Source organism: Tauraco erythrolophus, chromosome 4, assembly GCF_009769465.1.
Source record: "Tauraco erythrolophus isolate bTauEry1 chromosome 4, bTauEry1.pri, whole genome shotgun sequence".
NCBI lineage: Eukaryota > Metazoa > Chordata > Aves > Musophagiformes > Musophagidae > Tauraco > Tauraco erythrolophus.
Genome location: NC_141468.1, coordinates 47,868,537 through 47,890,060, shown reverse-complemented (window position 1 = coordinate 47,890,060; position 21,524 = coordinate 47,868,537). Strand labels below are relative to the sequence as shown.

Below are 21,524 nucleotides of genomic sequence, written 5' to 3'. Positions count from 1 at the left end.
TTAACTGGAAGAAAATCTCCCTTTCCTAAAGATCTAACAATTGTGCTTTCAATTAAATGCTGAGAAAGTTCACATTACAAAGTACTTCGACAAAACCATGCTAGAGAGCGGATACGCCATTCCTCACGGATAATAGAGAAACCTGCTACAAACTTTCAGATCTTCTTCATACATCACAAAACAGTAACAATGAAAAGCTTGCCTCTTGCTCCTAGTCCTAGAATGCAATCTGTACCTTGGAGCTAATCCATCCTCACTGCTGGAGTAACTATTTGCAGCCTCTCTTTTAAGCTTAAATTTAAGATCTGTAAGGTCCAGATCCTCACACTTCCTGGTTCTACAAAAAAACATAACGTATCTATACGTGGGGTATTGTGATTCATGCTTTAACAAAACTTCTTTTTTTTTTTTTTTTTAAACATTTTACAGCAGTGTCAAATGAAATACCTAAGCATTCACTCGTGGAGCTCAGAGATATCCGAGTAGGTGGTTTTCCACACCAGCATATCTATTTATCACGCTGTAAAATACTAGTTAACTGGCGAAGTAGCTCTGGTGGATTCTTTACCTTAGTTAACTGACTATAGCGATGGACTGCAATATCCTCTTGATGCCTCAGACACAAACGGTTTGCATCCTTCTCCAGAAACTATTTCAGACATGAATCTTCTCAAAAGCCAGTAGCTTTACATCTTTTCAAAATTAACTACACAGCTACCAATAACCTGTGTAACACTGACATGCCATTGCGAATTTTCAGATTTCAGAGGAGATCCTCTGGAGTCAGTCTAAAACAAAGACTAAAACTGTCCCTAATACTTAAACATCTGACAGAAAAATTTAAAGTAGGATGCTTTTTTTTTAAAAAAAAAAAACAAAAACACCCCACAAACCACACACAGATAACAATGGCTCAAAGGGGAATGACAAACTCATACCCATTTTTCTTCTCTCTCAACACTCATACACTCATGACTTTTGTACAGCTTTTATCCCTCTGTGCTAATATAATCAGAGATGATTAAAAAGGTTTAGATCACATTTTGGCTTCACTTTTTTCCAGTATTTGTATAGCAAACCAAAGGGGAAAAAAAAATGGTTACCGCAATTTACTAAAATTAAATAATATAATCAGTTTCCCAGTAGACTTTTGCCTGCAAAGAAAGTGCTTTCAAAATGAACTCTGCTCAGAGAGCACTTTCACTAGCACCTCTTCTGCTGAGCCTCCTGACAGCCTGTGCTCCTCTGACTGTGTACATTTAGTGTAGCCCAGCAGCAGGAGGAGATCCTCTGTAATGCTTGGCAGAAAGGATTTGGATTACTATGCTCATGAGTCCTAATCCAGCCCATCTGCCATATGTTTTGACACCCCCATAAATCCTCTAACCTTTCATAAGTAGTCATTTTCATCTGAGGAAAAAAAATGAGCACTGATTTAGATCAGGTTTAACATCTCTCCTGCCTGCTAACAGTCAAGTACCACCACTGCAATTTTAGTGTTTGTGACTGCAGAAACCTTTTTCGTCTCCCTACCGAAATCCATCTGCATGACCCACCCACATCGCACATTTCCCTTGCATTAAATCCTAATTCCTCACTCCATTATACTGCTCTTAAATAAGGCACTGCAGCAGATTTCTTGATTGGGCAGCCCCTGCCAAAGCTCAGTCATCACCTAAGCGGTATCCAAAGCATTTTCAAAAGACACTATTCTTTTAACCTCACCTTGTCCATTTCACAAAGCAACATTAAAAACAGCACATGGTCGAGACAGTCCAGGTATCAAAATCACCAGGGTTAACCACAAACAAAATGTTATTTTTAGAACTCAGGAAATGCAAAAAAGAAAGTGGTTAAGTCACCAGGCATTACTCACAGGACTTTCTTTCCCAACTTAGAGCTCCTTGAAAATATGTTGGCTTGAGACCTGGGGCTTCCCAAAGCAGCAAAACACTGCCAAATCACGAGACTGACAGTATCTTGTTTTCACGATAGGTAGAGGCTTACGGATCACAGCTCAGCTGAATTTGAGCTGAACTAGAGTTCAAAATGTATCTCCACCAGGGATGAAGTTATTTGCCACAACCCCTACTGGGTTGTAGTACTGAGCTGGATGTGACCGTTACTGCTCGCTCTCCACCTGCCCAGTTTGCTCTTGCTCGCATGACCCATAAGTGAGGTTCACTCATTTACACTGGCGATACCACAACAGCTGCCCTGAAGGTCTGTTTTTCCTCAGAGTTGGAACTCTTTCTATAGCTTATCCAATATTGAGACCAACTGTACATATTAAATGACATTTACTTGTAGTGTTATGAATTCACACAATTCTTTCTCAACAAAGAAGTCAGTGCATTCATAAAACAGCTGAAGATTATGTGTATATATTTTCGTTGTAATGAGCAAGTCACATAAGCTAAGCAATCTTCATTGCTGTTGGCTTGCCTTACTAAAATTTGAACTGAGTTATAAATACTGGCATTTAAAACTGCCCAGTGCTCCTCTAAAATCTTTGATTCTTCAATATGAATCTTTAAATTAGAAAAAAAAAACACAACAAACAGGAACAAAACAAACAAACAAAAAAACCCCAACAAACTAAAACCCTCTAATCTCTTAGCTGAGGTTACAAGGACTACAGAAGAAAAGACAAATTGCATTAAGAGCAAAAACTGCATGAATGCTACAGTAGTTCGATAAATCTGTGAGCATGATCAGTGCACAGAGAAGGCTCTCTCTGAGGATAAGTCTACACAGCCAAATGCAGTGTGACAATGGCAAATCCTAAGCCTAAGTACAAATCATAAGGAGAGTCGTGGACCCTCTGTCCCAGCTATGCTCCCCCCTATCCTGTTGTGCTCCTGCACACTGGCAAGAACACGGCAGCTGAAAAGTCCTTGAGACCTCAGTGCCAGCCATAAACATCAGTGCGCTGTCAGCATTCTACTCAGAGCAAGTCTCAGACTAAAACCAAAACACGGAGCAATTCTAGCTGTGAAAGAGAAGAGCTAACTCTGTCCCAGCTGAAAATAGGACATCTACTCAGGGTTAATCCATCTATCTGCAGCAGCAAGAACTTAACACAGGAGGTCAGAAGCCCGCTGGGACCAAAAGACATTCCTGAACGGGCAGACTGCTCAGGAATGCTGTCCAGCACTACTGTCACCAGTGCACAGGTTGACAGGTGATCCAACAGTCATACCTGCATTTCCTTTAACAAGCATGGTCTCATTTGAGAGCTTTTGCAGTGAAGGAAGGGTGCTGTACTTTCTGCACTAGCCAAAATGCTGAGAGCTCACTGAACATGCAAGTATGTTGGAAGACAGAACCAGAATTCCAAATGATCTTGAAAAAACAGAGATATGTTCAGAAAAATAATCCTATATGAAAGGCAGGGGCAACTCCGACTGCTTAAAGCTACACATGTACGAGATGTGGAACAAGCAGTTGGCTCATCTTCAGAGAAGCATCAGGGATTATCACAGATCACAAGTAACTCTTTTAAACCACTGCTAAAAACGTAAACACTGTACTGAGACTACAGATGAAAGCATACCCTTCAAGATACATGAAGTAATCTTTCCACTCTTCTCAATACTAGTAAATCCTAAAAGTGTCTGGTTCTAGCACAGAACTTTCAGAAACCAATGGACTGGAGAGAGGTCAGAAGAGGGAATGAGATTGATTAGTGATCCAGAAGAACATGTCCCATGAGGAAAGAAAGAACATAAGCTGTTTAGACATGACAGCTGCCTTCTAGTACATGGATGACTGCTGAAAACAGGAAAGGAATAATCTGTTATCTATATCCATGTCCAAAGGATAAGAATAATAAGCTTCAGTTTAAGAAAGGAAGATTCATGTTAGTTATCAGGAGATGCTTTCCACTGCTCAATATAGGAATGCACTGGAAAAAATTTCCATGGAGGCTGGGTCTACGGCTATATGCTGCCTTTAAGAATAGATTGAATGTGTAACTTGTGAGAAATACTTTTATTGTCAGTCCTGTTTTAGGGATAGTATGATGCACTTCATGGCCTGTTGAGGTAACTTCTAGGCATAATTTCCTGTGACTACCATAACAGTATTATCAGTATTCCCACTGAAAAGAAGAATACTTTTTTCTAGAAGAATTTTCTCTTTGTGACCTTTAGAAGTATAACCATCCATGCTCTGGTGATTTCTACGTTAAGTACTAAAGCTTCCTGCAATCCTACTTTGTCTTAACATTTGCTTCACTTCCCTCCAACTCAGGCAAAACCTTAGTTGATTCTCACATTTTGTTACCTCGGTCACATTAGGATCTTCTGAACATTTCTAAAATTCACCTCTTACAAACCAACACTTTTCTTTTTTCTCCCCAATTGTCGTAAGTGCAAATCCATGCCATTTTCTCTAATAAAAAAAACCCCAAACCCTCAGTTGTATATACTAACGGTTTGCACTCTTCATTCATCCGTCCATTTAAGGGTGATTGCTGCCCATCTCTGCCCTTAAGACATTCTCTCATCCTAGAGCACATTTCTTAAAACTACCACATATAAATGCTTCTGCAAACTTTAAAAAAACTCCACAAACCTGCTAAGAAATTATTAATAAAAAACAATCTGGGAGAGTTAATGAATAACCTAGTCATCATAATGTAAAAGCTACCCTTTTTCTTGATACATTTTCTGCCCTCCTTCTCCATAAGCATCCTTCTATCCCCAGATATATGCATACATGATGTTGCAAAAACAAAAAGCAGAACACACAAAAAGACAAATATTTTGCATTCAGATCTTTAGTGCAATATCAAGCAATGTAAATATCAGTCTCTATTTGCTAGAAGAAGAAGAAGAAGAAGAAGAATTCAAGCTTTCTGGTTGGTAGAGTAGTGCCATTGATGTCAGCAATTTACACTAGTTAATGGCCACATTTCAAACTCACCAAGGGAAAATGCTAACAGCAATACTGACTCATAAAGTAGGTACAATAATGTTGCACCTTCTTGATAACATACAAGGTATAAAAAAGAAGTTATGGAAAAAAGAGTGTGATAGTTTGATGTGTGGGGGGGTGTTCTGGTGGCAGGGGAGGGGATTTGCTCCCTGTGCCACCAGATCTGAGTCCCATCCCCCCCCCGGGGGAGGTTGAGCCAAGGCGGCGCCTCTGCGAATTGCCCTATTTAAGTTGGGACAAAGGGGCGGGAAAAGGGCTTTTTGCTCAGGAGCGAGGAGAGAGCAGGAGGGCGCTGCCCTCGCTCCCGGCTCCCGGCCGAGCGGCCGCTCGGGCCCGGGCCGGCGCCATGTGCTCAAGATGGCGCCGGGGAGCCACATGGGGGACTCGGTAAGCGCCCCGCTCCCGGGGTGCCCGCCGGGCCGAGCTTCCCCAGAGAGGATTAATATCTAAGAGAAGACAACCACAACGACCGGGTCAGCAAAGATGGAGCATGAGGAGGTGTACTGGAGCTGAGGCTTCCCTTGCAAATCGGTGTGAGATTGCAGGCGGCCCCCCTGCAGCCAGGGTGTACTCGGCGGAGCAGCGACCCACTCGCGGCCTGTGGAGAAACCCACGTCGGGAAGGAGATGCCTGAGCCCAGGAGAGGTCGTGGAGCAGGGGATGCGCGACCAGGTACTGTTGATAATGGGGCATGGAATGCACGACGAGGTCGTGGAGGCATCTGGAGACCGTGGGACGACCCACGCCGACGCGAGTGGCAGCGGCTCCCTAAGAGGCCGAGACTGGTAAAGCCCGAACTGGTGCGATCCATGGGGAGGATTGCAATCCTGCGGGCAGGACTTACTTTGGAAAAGTTTGGGGACTTTTTCTTTGTGAGTAGGGGATCCACCGAAGCAAGGGAAAAAATGGTGTAAAGACTCCTCCTCCTTTAAGAAAGGAGCGGCAGTTAACAACATGGATGAACTGACCTGTACTCCCCCATTCCCTGTCTCCCTGCGCCGCTGGGGGGAAGGCAGAGCCAGGAACGAAAGGAAAATAGGGGGTGGGGAGGTTGTTGTTTTAAGATCGGGCCTTGTTTTCTCTTTTCTCCTCTCAAGTAACCGGTTTTCTTGTTCCCTTGTGTCTCTTGTAACTGTTAATAAATTATTTCGTTTTAAGAAGTAAGCCTGAGTCATGTTTTGCCCGAGACCATGTTTGGTGGGTGCTCCCTTTTCGGTTCTTGTCTCGACCCTCAGTCCAAAAAAAAAAAAACCACGACAAAGAGTAAAAGTAAATAGTTCAACTAAGACTCTGAAAAAAGCTAACAGCACGCATAATGAGACAAAAAACATGACTGAAATTTTTGAAACCTATTATCAACATGCTAATAAGCCCAACTAGCACACACAACTGCATAACGTGACAGAGCAGTTCAGGTAAGTTCAAAGGGGACCAAGGGAAAATTCCAGCTGCGTAAAAGAGCATCAGTTCACCTCCGCCACGTGGACTACGAGGAAGCAGGACAGCCTCGTGGATGAGTGGCACGGCTCCGGCAGGCAGCACAGCTCAGCACTGCGCTGGAGCAACTGGATGAGTTGATGGCCAGCAGAGCCTTGGGGAGAAACAAAGCTTTACCCAAGTCCTGCTGGAAAGGCAAAGGCTGTACCTGCCGTACAGCCAGGCTGTCTTCTCGAGTAACGAACACATCTGAAAGTGAGTACCCAAGGCTGAGGCTCATTGTGTCATTTGTATCTCCGACATCGTATTAAGTAAATCTGACCCGACAATGCTGTTGAACTACTCATCCTGTACAAACTGTTGGCAACTTACTAAAGCCTTGCCCACCTGAACAGATAGATATGCATTTTTTTCTTCTAAAGGAAGTTTGTTCTGCTCTTCTGTACAACATACAGGTGTGCTTAAGAAAAAAAGAAGCAAAGTATAAAATGGCCCTTGGAGCACATAGTGCAATCCTGCCTATAAACCTACCTCCAAAAATTTTTATGGCATATTTCACACATTTCCTACACTAGTAAGATGGCAACAAAGGAAAATTAAAGCTTACAAGCTGGTTTAATACGCAGTAGGAGAAAAACACACACTATAAGAATGTAAATAGACACCTGCTTTTTAAGTGACTAATGCAAATAGAAATTGACTTTATGAGAAAAAAAAAGTCATTTAATCCCAGATTAAGCCTCTGGCAACGACTAAGCAACTTTATCAATCCTGTAGGAGGATGTCATCAATAATCAGTTTCTGTACATGACATAAATAGCAAGTTGGCTCTAGTTTTGACAGAACAACCTATCTAGGTGTAATAGAAATCCATCAGCTGGAAGTCCATTGAGTTACAAAAGTCAGTTTCTACAGTGCAAAACAAGTATCATTTAATGTGTTTTTTTGTTTTCCCCTTTGCAAACTAAAAAATTGAGGTGTTCTGCTTATTTGTATCTTTAAAATAAAGCAAAAGAACAAGCAGCAGAATCATCTTGAAACTATGACTGTAACAAAGAAAATGTATTACAGGTGTGAAGACTTCTAGTAAAGCTTAAGCACCTACATTTCCAAAGAGAAACAGATAATATTGAAAGTCCATGTGAAATACAGAACCTGCTTATCAACACAGAAAGTGTTTTAATATTATCAAGAAAGATTCATTTAAGATCATGCAAATAGTCACTTATTTCCTTTGAAAACAGAATATTTAAAGCTTGTTTTGGTAAAGCTACTTTATTTTCAGATCTACTGGTTCAGCAAGATAGGGAAAAAAAATTAAGTGACTCAGAACCTGTTTGTGTAACAATCTGAATACCAGGCTATGTTGCGAGTAAAAAAAATCATTAAGAAACAAAAAACCCATCCCCCTTCTATACCCACTCACCTACGAAATACATTTATTTATGAGGTGGTACAAGAGGATGGCCAAAAGACACGAGCAGTGCAACTGTTATGTCTGAAGTCAGTACCTTTAGAAGCAGGAATAAATTTCACAGTATCAGCTATTTACTAATCACTCATTGCAGATGCAGTGTTTATTATAAATAACAGGGCATCTCCTACGGTCTGGATGTAATCTCTGTATAATTTCTACTTATTCCACGCTACATTAGCATCACATTTTAAACAATGGTAACCACAAAGACCTGGAGAAGCTAAAGGCAACATAGCAATGACTATCAGTCTCAGAAAGCCTTCAGAAAAGTGATTTACAGTGAGAACTACGTATCTCTGAGATTCAATGATCATTTTCAACAGCAGACGAAAGGTAATACAAGGAGAATGCTAACAAATAGTAGGTCATCACCATCGATGAAAAACATGGTTTCCAAGTATATTAACAGAAACTTCTCTCATACTCCTAGTCAAAACAAATAGTCTGAAGCACATCTACATGGTTCCTTTGTTATCTAACCTAGTCTTGCCTTCCATGTAGCTAACTAGGTGGCTATGAAGCACTGGCAATAAAATTCTGGAGATATACGCTCTAACATTTAAAGAATAACACATTGGAGGGAAAAAAAAAAAACAAAAAAACCCAAAAACCAACAAAACAACAAACAACCTTACAGAAGAAATTAAACTAACAGCCTTTGTATAACCTGACCAGTAAGCACTGCAATCTCAGAGAAGCAAGACTGGGAAAATTAACATTTTAATAACAGTTTCATTTGTTCCTCTCTTTCATTAGATCAAGTTAGTCTCTTATAGAATCAGTTATGCTTAAAGACTAATTCAAAGAAGAGAGAGCTTGCTAGGTTCTATGTTAATTACTGGGGAATTTTTTTGTATTCATTTCCTATTGAATACACAAAATACAAATGGGAATGAATATCTATTAGAAAATTAACAGAGAGAAGAAATTAAACTTTTTTGCAGCAGACAGCACTGGCTAGCTCTATAAGTAATGAGTACTCAATGACAGCAAAGAGTGTTGTGAAGATATCACCAGAATAGAAATGCAAAAATGTAAGAATATTTAGCCAATGATAAAAACTGCAAACACTTCAACAGAAAATACCCTCAAAAGTATGTTTGATAAAAATAACAGAATACATTAAATAGAATATCCTCTACCTGGTTTCCCTACAAATGAAATATAAAGAAGATAATTAAAAAAAAAAAATCAAAACCAAAATAGTTTTAATTTTTTGTCCTCTTAGTCTAGATACATTTTTAAGGGGTTTTTAAAAAGATATTTAAGCATAGCCCTTTTAAAAACAAGAACTGTATTACTAGAGCCTGATCCAGAGACTAACGGAGTTAAAGGTAAAGCAATTACTGACCTGTCATGGTTTTAGGCTGATCCAGCAACCAAAACTCACACAGTCTCTCCTTCTCCAGTAAAGCAGAGAGGAGAAAAAAAAACAAAGGGACTCAGGGTTGAGACAAGAACAGAGGGAGCACCCACCAACCATGGTCCTGGGCAAAACAGACAGGGTTTTCTTAAAGCAAAACATTTTATTAATGGTTACTTAGAAGGACAAAGGGAAACAAAACCAGTTACTCGAGAGGACAGAAAGAAACAAAACCAGATCTTAAAACCGACACCTTCCCCCTCCTGGCTCTACCTCCTCCCCCCAGCAGCACAGGGGGCAGTGACTGGGGGAGTGCAGGTCAGTTCATTCCGTGCTGTTACTGCTGCTTCTTTCTTAAAGGAGGAGGAGTCCTTACACCCTTTTCCCCTGCTCCAGTGGATCCCCTACCCACGAGGAAAAATCCACAAACTTCTCCAGCGTGAGTCCAGCCCACTGGAAACAATCCTTCCCCACAGATTGCCCCAGTGTGGGCTTTATCACAGTCTCGGATACTTAGGGAGCTGTAGCCACTCGCTCTGGCGTGGGTCGTCATGCAAGCTCCAGATGCCTCTCCGCCTTGTCGTGCATCCCAACACGACCATCCTCAGGCTCAGGCATCTTCCCTCCACGGACTGCGAGTGGGTCTCTGCTCCACCGAGGCCGTCCTGGTTGCAGGGGGGCCGCCTGCTATCTCACCATCAGCCGCAGGGGAAACTCGGCTCCGGCACACCTCCTCCCGCTCCATCCTCACTGACCTGCTGTCGATGCAGCTGTTTCTCTCAGATCTCAGTCCTCTCCAGGTGAACTCAGCCCAGTGGGCACCCCGGGAGTGGGGTGCCCCCCAGTTCCCCAGCTGGCCCCGCCGCCACCATTCTCTGTGGGCGGCGCCGGCCCGACGCAGACAGCTGCCCGGCCGGGAGCCAGGGAGCGGGGGCAGTGCCCTCCTCCCTTCTCTCCTCGCTCCTGGGCAAAGCACCTTTTCCAGTTCCTTTGTCCTGACTTAAATAGGGATATTCACAGAGGCGCCCTATTGGCTCAACCCCGAGGGGGATGGCAGTCTGATCTGGTGGCCAGAACTAAGCCTAACCCGGTTCCAAAACCAGGGAGGTCACAGGGAGCAAAACCCCTCTCCTGCCACCAGAATCCCCACCCCCTCCACATCAAACCATGACATGACCTCAGTAATGCAAAACCAAATCCTTAATAATCCAAATAAAGAGAGATGAAAAACGGTGAAGCAGAATATGGATGACAAAACTTACTTCATATCATGGGATTGTAATTGACACGGTGACTCATTACTCTCCATTAAGCAAATGTGAAGAAATGAGGCAGTTAGCAATCTCCTGTGAACCAATACCAAGATACTTCTCAACCAAACTATTATGAGGTGAAGTACTTAAAAGAGGTCAATTACTGGTACTGTAAGAGGTATGCTGAAGCCCCTTAACTGATTACATTAAACTTGAAAGCCTGCACAGTTATCTTATTTTAAGCTAAACAAGATCTTTACTATTTCCTGCTAGGCAAAACAATACAGCTTTTCTGAAGGAAATGAAAAAATACATATAATCTTTTAGAAGAAAGAAAGAAATTTATTTTTTGTTAAGTACATGTTTTGATAATGGTACTGTGTTTAAGTAAGTTTCTCCGCTTTTTGGACGAAACAAAGGAGGAAGAAATAAAAACGGTGCAAATGGAAATAATTTTGCTTGCACGTACTCATCCATATTCATACACACACACATAAAGAGCCTTCCTTATAAATTCCTGGTTTGTAGGCCCATTGTACTGCAAGCGTGTTTCAGGCATCGAGGAAGTAAACGCAACAGTCTTTCCTGAGCACGGCTCCGGCGCAAACAGCCAGCCATTATGAAATTCATACCAGTCTCATTAGTGAGCGAAGTTTGGAAGCGCAGCATTTTGGAGCCATAAAGAAATGATTTATAATGAGACTTCACTCAGTGGGAAGGCCGAAGTACAGCAGTTCTTCTCTCCAAGTTATCATAATAGGAAGCTATTTAATGAGTGTGGGATTTCGTCAAGAATTCAAAAAAGGCAGGATTTGGAAGAGGATGTGTTACATTATGCAGACACCCACATCACTGAACATTTCTGCTACACTAAAGCCATCAAAATAAAAATCCTCAAAGTTGTTCCTATTTTGAGCTTTTGGTTTGTTTTTAATAAACACTTTCAAATGTAAAACACAGATTTGTAGAGATTAGCAAAACTACGTAATTCAGTATAAAAAAGTTAGAAAGGTTTACTGAACTAAACTAGGTTGCCTAAGATCAGGCACTCCATAGTGCAAATGAGAAAAAATTATGCCCTGAAGCAAACACTGGCTGGCAAAGCAACAACAAAAGAGCAAAGAGGTAACTTTCCTCAACAAATTCAGCAGAAGCCTGTGGCAGCTACCTGCCTCCTTACAGCACTCTCCCCTTCAGAAGAGCCCTAAGCATGCTGTTGACCAAATTCAGTTGCACACAAATCTGAGTCCTCCCCTTAATCCAGTCCAGAGGAAAGCTACATCCAGCTTTGCTGTTTTTTGGGTTTTTTTGTGGTTTTGTTTTTTTTTTTTAATAAAAAAATCAGTAACCCGTATGTCATAAACTTCACATATACATTTGGCACATAAGGGCTTTGTGTTTTAGAAATTAATCACCTGGCTTTTAGATTACATTATTGAGTTTGCTAATGAAGGATGGTAGTGAGAAGGAGAAGACAATCGATCAGAGTATGCCAGACTGCTTAAAATCAAAGCGCGGGCATAACTGGACTAACACTTAAATCACGTTTATTGTCTAACTAGTAAATTTAGACAGTGGCTTCTTCACAATACAAGAATTTAGACAGCAGTGCTCCTTTGGAACTTTTGTTTATTTGTTTCCTTATCGTTTTCACGGTGATCAGTTCCTTGCACAAAGTGACACTGTGTCAGCCAGCCCAACGGAGGGAACAGCATACAGGGGTGGAAAGCTGAAGGAAGCGGTGCGACTTCGTTAAGCCATGACTGCTACCAAAGACGTCTGTCAAACCATGACTTCCAAGAATATCACTAAGCACCTGCACTCTTGACATTGTAGTAAAACACACACACATCCCTGCTTCCTCAGGAAACTGAGACTTATAATACTTACATGAGAGCAGTTACAAATGTTATACCTTAAATTGCAACATTTCATTTTTCTAAGTCTGTGGGGGGAAAAAAAAAGTTCCACCAAACATAAGATAATAACTTATATTAAAACAAGAAGTCCTTGAGCCATCATGCACGAAGACGGATCGTACGGCCCCAAAATACCCTCCCACCTGGCAGACTTAAGAATGTTCATTCTACACAAGCTGCTTGTTTCTAAGGTCAGTACGTAAGTTACCCAGATGTCATGCTAGTAAAGGTCCAAACTCCATAGTCCTGCAGAAAGTTGTGTTATATATTTCTTTATTCCTTGGAAGTATGCACATCTTGAGCTCCTTGATAATCTTCAGATAGTAAGACGAACTTCACTGCTAGTGTTGTGTCTGTGCCTCAAAGCATCTGCCCCACCCACAGATCCACCATCAGCTCTTCATTCTCCTGTCAAAAGTGTCTTAAGGCTCCCTCTTAAACCTTAATCTTTCCCTCATAGATGAAATAGTTATCCTCAAATAGCTCCAAAAAGCGGAGATTCTTCCAAAATTTTGCTACAAGTACTAAGAAAAAATGCACCTGATATCACATCAAGATACTTCTTCTATCATCAATTCTGACATAGATATGCTGAATTATACTAAGTAGATTGCTTAACCACTTTCTGTCTCTAAATTTGCTCTAATCATTCCCTACTGTCTCTAAATTCAGATGTTATATTTGTAAAAGTAGAATGAATTTGTAATGATGTTTTCTATGGTGCATAGGAAGGTTCTGCTGTCTCATAACTGTCAAGTATACAAATAATTAAGCATTACAGACAGTAGGGATGTCTTTTACTATGAGATCTGGAAATTTTCTTTTAACATGCTTCTGCTGCACATATATTTAATAGAAGAAATAGCTTTCAATTACTTTGTTTTCATCTTTCTTCACCCTTGACTCCTTTTACTGTTTGCTTCTGCCATGCACAACACTGAAATGTAATGATGTCTTTGGAAATGGTGTCCGCTTTGATGCCTAACAGCCTGTAAAATCTAGTATGAGCCAACACTGCATCCTGGGAAGCCCAAGTACAATATCATTTACCACTTATTCCTCCAGAATTTTATGATTTAAATATTCAGGTAGATAGATATAGAACAAATCCAGCTAAACTGAGGCTGCAGCCTTTAGCTGACAATTTCAGCCACTACTCTACTACAAAGAAGTTGATTTGAAAGAATTAATCATTTTTGAACCATCCATTAGTTACTTTGTTTGCCAGAATCTCACTAAGAAAAAACACAAAAGACTTACCGTTCTTACGTATGAGTGAGGCGAGGTATGAAGGGAGAGAGCATCTTTTACTAGAGTAAGCAGCATAGCTAGAAATACATATACATTGTAATTGGAAAAAAATAGGCCCAAACCAGACAGCTACTTAACAAAAGATATAACCCCTTTTCAATAAAATTTGTTACATTTTTTACCATCACAATGACAATTATACTAGTGCTGTTTGCTATTAAGAAAGAAAAAAAGTCTACAGAAGTAAAACAATTTTACCTACAAAAAAAAATTCTCTTCACCATTGCATAGTTTTCAGATAAAGTGTGCAAAGTAGAAATAAGGTTTTTAGCACAATACAACTGAAAGACACTAAGAATTTGCTCTTTTCTTAATACACAGCACTTCTATCAAATTCTTGCCTCACACAGGAGAGGTCAAAATAATCCCAGAATTCTCTTTCCTTTGAAATAAAATAATATCTAACAGGGAAATTTCAGACATCTGTTTTTGCTTTAGCAAGGCAAAAACATGGGGTAAAAAGCCATAAATACAACGGGAATGGAAGGAAATCTCCTAAGTAAGAAAAATCAATAATTTAAAAAAGAGAAACAAAGATCAGAAACCCAGAGAAGAAAGGAGCGACAACACAGACATAAAGAAGAACATTAATGGGTTAAAATAAGAAGAAATTCAAGTTCTTATCCTTTCCTTTCCCAAAGAGAAAGGTATGATTTGAAAAAAATAGGGAGTGGAGTGGAAAGGTGCACAAAAATCTTCAATAGTACAGCTATTCAAAATAAATCACAAAGTAAAGGAAGAGAGACTGAAATAAATTTGAACATGAGAACAAAACCAGAAAGACAACTTTCTTGGTTTAAGGACCTCTACCACGACCTCTCTTCCTTCTGTTTTCTCCCGTCTCCTTGTCTTTGAACCTGTAAATATCTGCTATCAGAGCGGTTGCCAGCAACTCTGATTTCGCTGAATCTCAGTCTTTTAAAATAGACACAAACTCCACCTGTCCTGGGTGGGTACAATAGAAGTAACCGCAGCACTTAAAATGATGAGATTCTCCTACTGCCAGCTCCCCTCCATCTACTAAGCTAGAAACCTGTGCAGTCACTGAAACACTGGTAACAGTGCTTCCAGAGGAGACTACAGGAGATCTATGGGAAAAAAGAGAAGAAAACTTAAAGAGTTCGACTACAACTTGTACTAAAGTGCCAAGACTCCTAGTCAACAGCACATACATATTTTTTTTATTTATTTATTATACACTTCCCTTTGTGAGTGGGGCAGACACTGTGGCACATACATCCTTTGACGTGTCGAGGAACTTATTCTGTTCTTTTTTTTTTCCTCAGTTGCCTAATGAGGACATGACTAATGGCAATGTAATGAATTTCAGACTTCCTTTTCTGCATAGAATTCTGGCTCAGGAGGAACCAGCGTGCCAGGCTAGCTGGGATTTTTTAGCATTATGCATCCTGAGGTATCACAGAAAGGGACTGACCACACTCAATCGATTTTCAAGATAGCAATGAGGCTGCAAAAAAGTCAGAAGTTGTTAATCATTTACACACTTCTCAACTTTGCCAATTAATGCAGCAAATACATTTTTTGACCTTGCTTAGAGAAAAAATGAGGATAACCTTTAAAGAGTATGAGTACTCACGCATTATGGATTTTTCTGGCTAGCAATATTCATTTCAGTGATGAAAAATTAGACTAAAAAGGCTAAGATTTTCAAATTACATACCTCCAAGTTTCATTAAAATTCCTTCTTATCTGCACAAGAACATAAAAATCATTAACCAAAATACATGCAGGGACAGAAATGACAACTGCTAAATTTTTCAGGAGTCCTTCTGAAGGCACCTTGACATTTTTCCAGTTATTAAAAATTACACCTTGCAGAATTCACATATCTAAATAGGAACTAAAACGTAAAGACTACTCTGTAGTGGTACTTGTACTTCTCTGAAACAAACTGTTTCAGGATTGCTGGGTTGTTTGTTTGAGGTGATTTCTGAGATTAATGTTTTTAATATTAAAATGATTAAAATTATGAAAATGATAAAAACATCACAATGCTGAAAACTCCAGTGACTCCATTTTTAATCACATAACAGCTTGGAAGCATCAACATCTTCAATGTTTGAAAGCAAAATGCCTCAAGCATGGACTCCACAGAAACTAACACTCTGAGAAAAGGTATGTCTAGGCTAGTCTCTAAAAAATGACAATTTCGGTTTCTTACAAACCTTACTCCAGTCTCAAATTCACAAATGGAAGATATAGGTAGTTGGACCTCTTTCTAAAAAATAACGTATTTTCCTTCCTTTTGCTCAGTGACTTTCCAGAATCATGGAGATGCCCTCCTTTTCAAGAGCAAACTAGAAGTTCTATATTTTAATCTGTATTTGTTATGACAGACCCCAGACTAGATAGATATTGTCTGCCTAAGACTGTCATTTTATTTTCTCAAAGTTGATCGATTCTGAATGCAATGCAATGACTAGGTTCCCATCTGACAATGACCATGAGTAAGCATGATTTGAGTCCTTTGGATTGGAGGAGATCTGCGCTCTGGTATCTCATTGAATAAGTAATTAATTTAGTATCTATCTGAGCACATACTCATTGCCCAGAGCTCACAGGGCATACAGCAGCCCTAGTGTGCCAAAGCACAAGCGGGATGAAGCACTCTGAAATCCTGATGGCACAGAAGTAAAGGTGGGTGGTATATGCAGACCTAGATAGGCTTTACAAGAGCTCTGCACACACATTTGTCAGTGTACACCTAAAAGCAGCTGTTTAAGGACTTAAGGATAGTGTCTAGGAACCTCGTTTAACTGCAGGTGCCAGATGAACAGGACCTGAAGACCCACCTTTTGGACTTGGGCAAATTTAGAATCAACTGTGCCCCTATATCCTTCTTTGCATCTTAGTCCAAGCAATTCTGTGAAAGGTTTACAAACTTTCTGCATACTACAAGCATAAATGAAGGGGGATTTAAACCAACAGTTAAATTATGAAGAACATCTACGGCCTGCAACAGACCTCCCTCGGACAAGAACGTTAACAGCTGGGGCTGACCTCACTCCTGTCAAAACCACAGTCAGCCTTTGAATCTTATCACAGAAATAACTGGAAGGCTAGAAAAACCACTTCGTTTTAATTTTTGTTACTTGCTTTCTGAAATCCCAGATTAAAAAGGTTTACATTCTTAAGCACTGGCCAAAGCCACGAGGACTATGTATTATTGGTTTGGTTTGTTGGGTTGTTTTTTTTTTTTTTTCCATGAAAGCTGAGATTCTCACTGGGACAGATGTTACAAGCATATAATTCATTGCTCACAGTTTACAGTCTGTATATGTTTTGCTAAGGGGCTGCGGCTTGTCAGTGGAGCATTGGGCTGACTGCTTGTCTTACCAGTCAGCTACACGCTGGTTCAAGTAGGATGTTGGGAAGGAGGAGGGAGCTCTCTCTCACAGAGCACCAAACTGGGAAATGCTGCTGCAGTGCAAGAGCCAACTGGAAAAGTCACTGGAATCAATGAACCATGAGGATGAGAACAGAAGACTTGAGAAAAGTAGGGAACCAGGTCTCAGAGACAACAGGCAGACTTTTCTGGAGACCTACAGGAGACCACAAAGATCCAACTAAACAAAGCAAAAACAAAAGGCCTTGCCCTTGCAAGGACAAAAGCAAGCAAGGATAAAACCTGCTTTCAAACACAACTATCTGAGTATATATCACCCAGCAGATCTGTTCTCTCACTCTTTTGTGAGATTCTGCTTTAATATTTGCATTCAAAAAAAACCCCAAAACTATAAAAGTTTTAAACATTCTTGACGTATTCTCTTTAATAAAAAGGTCCAGACAGGACATACCACTGAGCTCTGTCTGAGACAGCCTCACTGGCCTCAGACATAAGGCTTAAAGTGCTGAGAAAACTGACACACCAATTAGAACAGCACGAGGTGCCTTCTCGAATGTACTGTCAATAAATTATTCTTTGCATACAGAGGTTTGCCTTTGCTCTAAAAAATGTCACCGATCCTGACAGAAAGAAACTTTATTGAATAAAAGGCAACTTCTCTTTGCATTAACTTTGATTTTCCAAATGGAGAAGATCAACCAACATACAGCATTTTGCAACTAACAGCAAAAAACTAGCATTTCTCTAAGGTCAGGAGCAACATCAATCTAGGATGAAACTAGGTAGAAAGAAGAATTAGGTAGAAAGAAGAATAAAGAGAGAGCTCAGAAAGCTGAGCTGTCTTTGCCTGGGATCTAACCTAAGGTACAGTCCTGGAGTGGTTTCCTCCAGTCCAGAGCTGCAATGTGAGTGTGTAGGATGTTAAGTACACTTGCTCATGACCTGTCGCTTTCCCACCAGCTTCAATTATTGCTTTTTAGCCATTCGCTTTGAGGATAGGAACTGGATAACCAATTTGGTTGTGTAAAATCCAACTTCACCAAAACAAAATAATAAAAGTACAACTATAATGATATTTAAGTAAATGCCTGTTTGTTTACAAGTGGTCCAGCATATCAGAGGATTAGTTCTAAAAACGTGAGAGTGACAACAGTGGCAGCTCAATGAGGAGATAGGTGAGGAGACACAGAAACGTGCATTAAGGTTCTCTAAGTCACTATGGAGGAGTACAGAATAATGCAGGATGTCTAAGGATTTTGCAGGAACAAAGTTCTTTTCCTGGAAAGGAACACACATGAGGAAAAAGGATTTGAGCTTTGATTTTTGAATGCTAGAATTTGTCCATTTGTATCCTGAAGCTCTCCAAAAGCAATATTTTATGCCAATACACCTGTCTTGAGTATTTCCTAACCACTTACAAAGCCAGACAGCAGTGGACCCCCAGCAGGGTAATATCTAACCTTTTCTGATGATGCAGCTAGTATTGCTGGAATGTTTGCTAACTTCTTAAAGAGTAATTTTTCTCTGTTACCCCACAATCGTAATTCATGCAGAATTTGTATTTTAAAATGTAATTAATACTAAGCATGCTGTTCTTCTATAGCTGTAGCCTGGAAAAGGTTATTTTACAGATCAGCAAGAAAGAAAGAGTATCTTTTCTATGTTAAAATAGGGACTTTCAAATTCTGAAAATAAATAAAAAATCCAAAAACTTAATATGGCTTGCAAAAATTCCCGCATTGTTTATCTCATGTTGTCTTTCTGTGACAACATAATTAGTCAATAAGAAAAGACTTGTACAATCGGGACCATGCTTTAAAGAAAAAAACAAACATAGATGAAGACTTAGACACTTATGCCTGGTTAGAAAAGGAAAAGAAGCAGCTAAGAGACACTTTATTCCTGAAATTTTATTTAACAAAGATTGTGCTACAAACAAGTCACTTTAATGCAGCAGCACAAGTGTGTTTCAGTGCCATCTAGCTAACACTCAAGGTAACTTGCATCACTACACAAATATTTTCTCCCCACAGATATCCTTTCTTCGATAAGAAAACAAGTGGAGAGGTGGCACATTGTTTTTGCTTCAGACCCATTAGTGTGTTGAAGCATAAAAAACTTGAGTTGATCTTGAAATACTTAAGCTTTGATGTATTTATGTGAAGAATGTTAAACACGTAACCCTAAAACCCTTTATGCTGTGACTGAGTTCTTGGTCTGGACAGATCCACATGACTGAGTACTTTAAAAACTGTTCTTTCAAGTATAAACATATTAGGTGTCATTATGCAACCATTCTGTTCAATTCTTTTGTGACATACATTAATGGAAGGGTTGAGACAAATTAAAAATAAAAGGAAGAGAAAAGAAGGAAGATCATTTCAGCTTGTTTTAATAAACACAAAGAGCAAATTTCTAAAGCAAATAAATTTGTAAGAGCAAGTGAAGAACATATTTTGAAGAGTCAAACACTATGCTTTAAATCCTTTGAAACTTCATTTTGGCTCCTCCATAAAACAGGTTTCCAGATAATAAAAGACATTTGCAGTCCTGACCATGTCATTGTGACTGTGTTAACACCAACTAAAAATGTGCAAGCTCTTTCTCAACTTTAATCAAAATTCTCCAGATTAAAATAATTTGACAGTCTAACGCTTCTCCCTCCAGCCCAAAATAGATGGGATGAAAAATGGTTTCTTTTGACTCAGCAATGTGATTTTACATCCTCTAAAAAACATAACTGAATCACAATGGCACAGCTTTAAATCCTTCTGGCTTGAAAGTGTACCATTCAAACATCTTCAGAACTATCTGAATAGCCAGCATATATCTGCTAAGTCATGCCACTGAAAACCTCAGAAAAGAATAAATATACAACCAAAATCATGCTGGTTTTCCTACACACTGTAACTGCATTTTGGATTGCAGACTGTGAGAGCATGCAAAATGAATATCCTTAGCAGAAGAACAGCAATTGCAGAACTCAGCTAGTCAAGTGAAAAAACTCCAAGAAGTTGCAAAAGCGCAAAGTAGAAGGTTGTGGAACACTGTGCCATGGCCAAAAGTAGCTACTAGATAATTCTACAATAAAGTTACTCTTCACTTCTCCTGTTACATAGTCTTTCGCTATTTAATCCCCTTGTCCCTATGTTCTTTTTTGCTAATGTTTAACTGTTTCCCCTCCACATACCTAGTAAAACTTTTTTACCAATAGTTTAATAGTCAGGTTTCTCAAAGGGCATTGCAAAACATTTCAGGAAGGATATTCTGAAGAATAAGAAACGTCACTGAACAAAATATGGGTGAGATTAAGAAATGGTACAGGAACTTGCTCCTGAGACCCATTGTGTTTGCTCTAGTAAAGCAGAAGCAGCAGCTAAATCCTTGTTCCGGCAAATTCCGCTTTCCCTTCCTGCCCTCTCACATCCAGTCCAGCTCTTCCTCCCCTGCCCATCTCGACTCTCAGTGGGATACAGACCCCTCTCTTCTGTCCTCACCCTTCTCACTAGCTGTCCCACCTGAGAACTCCTTCTTCAGCAGCTGGCTGGGACAACTCTCCTGTTTGCAGATCAGTAGGGAGCAAGGGAAGAGCAGGGCAGGGCAATAGTAAGAAAGACAAGGCAAAAGGAGCTTTGCAAGGCACCTGTGTGACAGTGAGACAACACTGTCTGAAGCGAGCGTGAAAGTGGACTGGTAAGTCCACTTTACCATGAGCTGGTAAGAGGACTAAGGTGAGGCGTTCAGAGCAGTGACATTTTTGATAGACTACCCTTGCTCAGACTGGAGAGGCATTTCAGAAATTGAAGGCAGAGAGCACACTCATACCATTAATTGGCAGAGACTTGGCTCAATGCGCTGCTAAAATAACTATTTAAGCGCTCTCCCATCCTGCTAGACATATAGACAACCTATACAACATATAAAGAGACTGAAAAAATTTTTATAGATTTGGTTTTTTTTTCAGCACCTTTGTTTTTCTTTCTTTTTTTTTTTTTACCCTTTCAATGGTAGATTCATTTGGCTGAATAAATCAACTGTTCTTCAGATGATCATGATAGTTTCCAACTAACAATAACCACCAGCTTACACAAACTGATCTCCTTTTGAGAATTAACTACCTTCATTGTTTCATTAACTTCAACTACTTAGGGATAAGCCTGAAAGTTTCCAGCAGAGGGTAAAGAGGGTTAAAACAGCTTTGAAAAATCCAAGCTTAGCTTTTTGGGGTGGATAAACAAATGAAGAATGAAGGGAGCTACTTGGAGATATTTTGGTTGGCGAATCGTCTTCATGATATCTGTAGTCAAAAACTTCCCTTAAGCCTTCAGTGGCTTGTGTGTCTGAACTGTAAACAGACTGATAAATAAAAAGTATTACTGAATAGGCCTAACTGCTGTTTTCACAGCCACAATCACACGCCTTTTCAACAGCCTCATCCGTTAAAAAAAAAAGCAGA

The 21,524-nt window shown here is 40.0% G+C and overlaps 1 protein-coding gene across 2 annotated transcripts in view; it reads right to left on the bottom strand.

The window, feature by feature from the left end:
- Nucleotides 1-21,524, bottom strand: part of TMTC2 (transmembrane O-mannosyltransferase targeting cadherins 2) — a 264,093-nt gene that overhangs the window by 109,874 nt on the left and 132,695 nt on the right. Inside the window, exon 3 of one of the 2 annotated variants that reach the window (XM_086610426.1) lies at nt 6,786-6,838. The exons of the other annotated variant lie outside the window; for it this stretch is intronic. Coding sequence (XP_086466552.1) covers nt 6,786-6,838 — 53 coding nt within the window. The remainder of the gene's footprint in view (nt 1-6,785; nt 6,839-21,524) is intronic. 2 annotated transcript variants of the gene reach the window in all.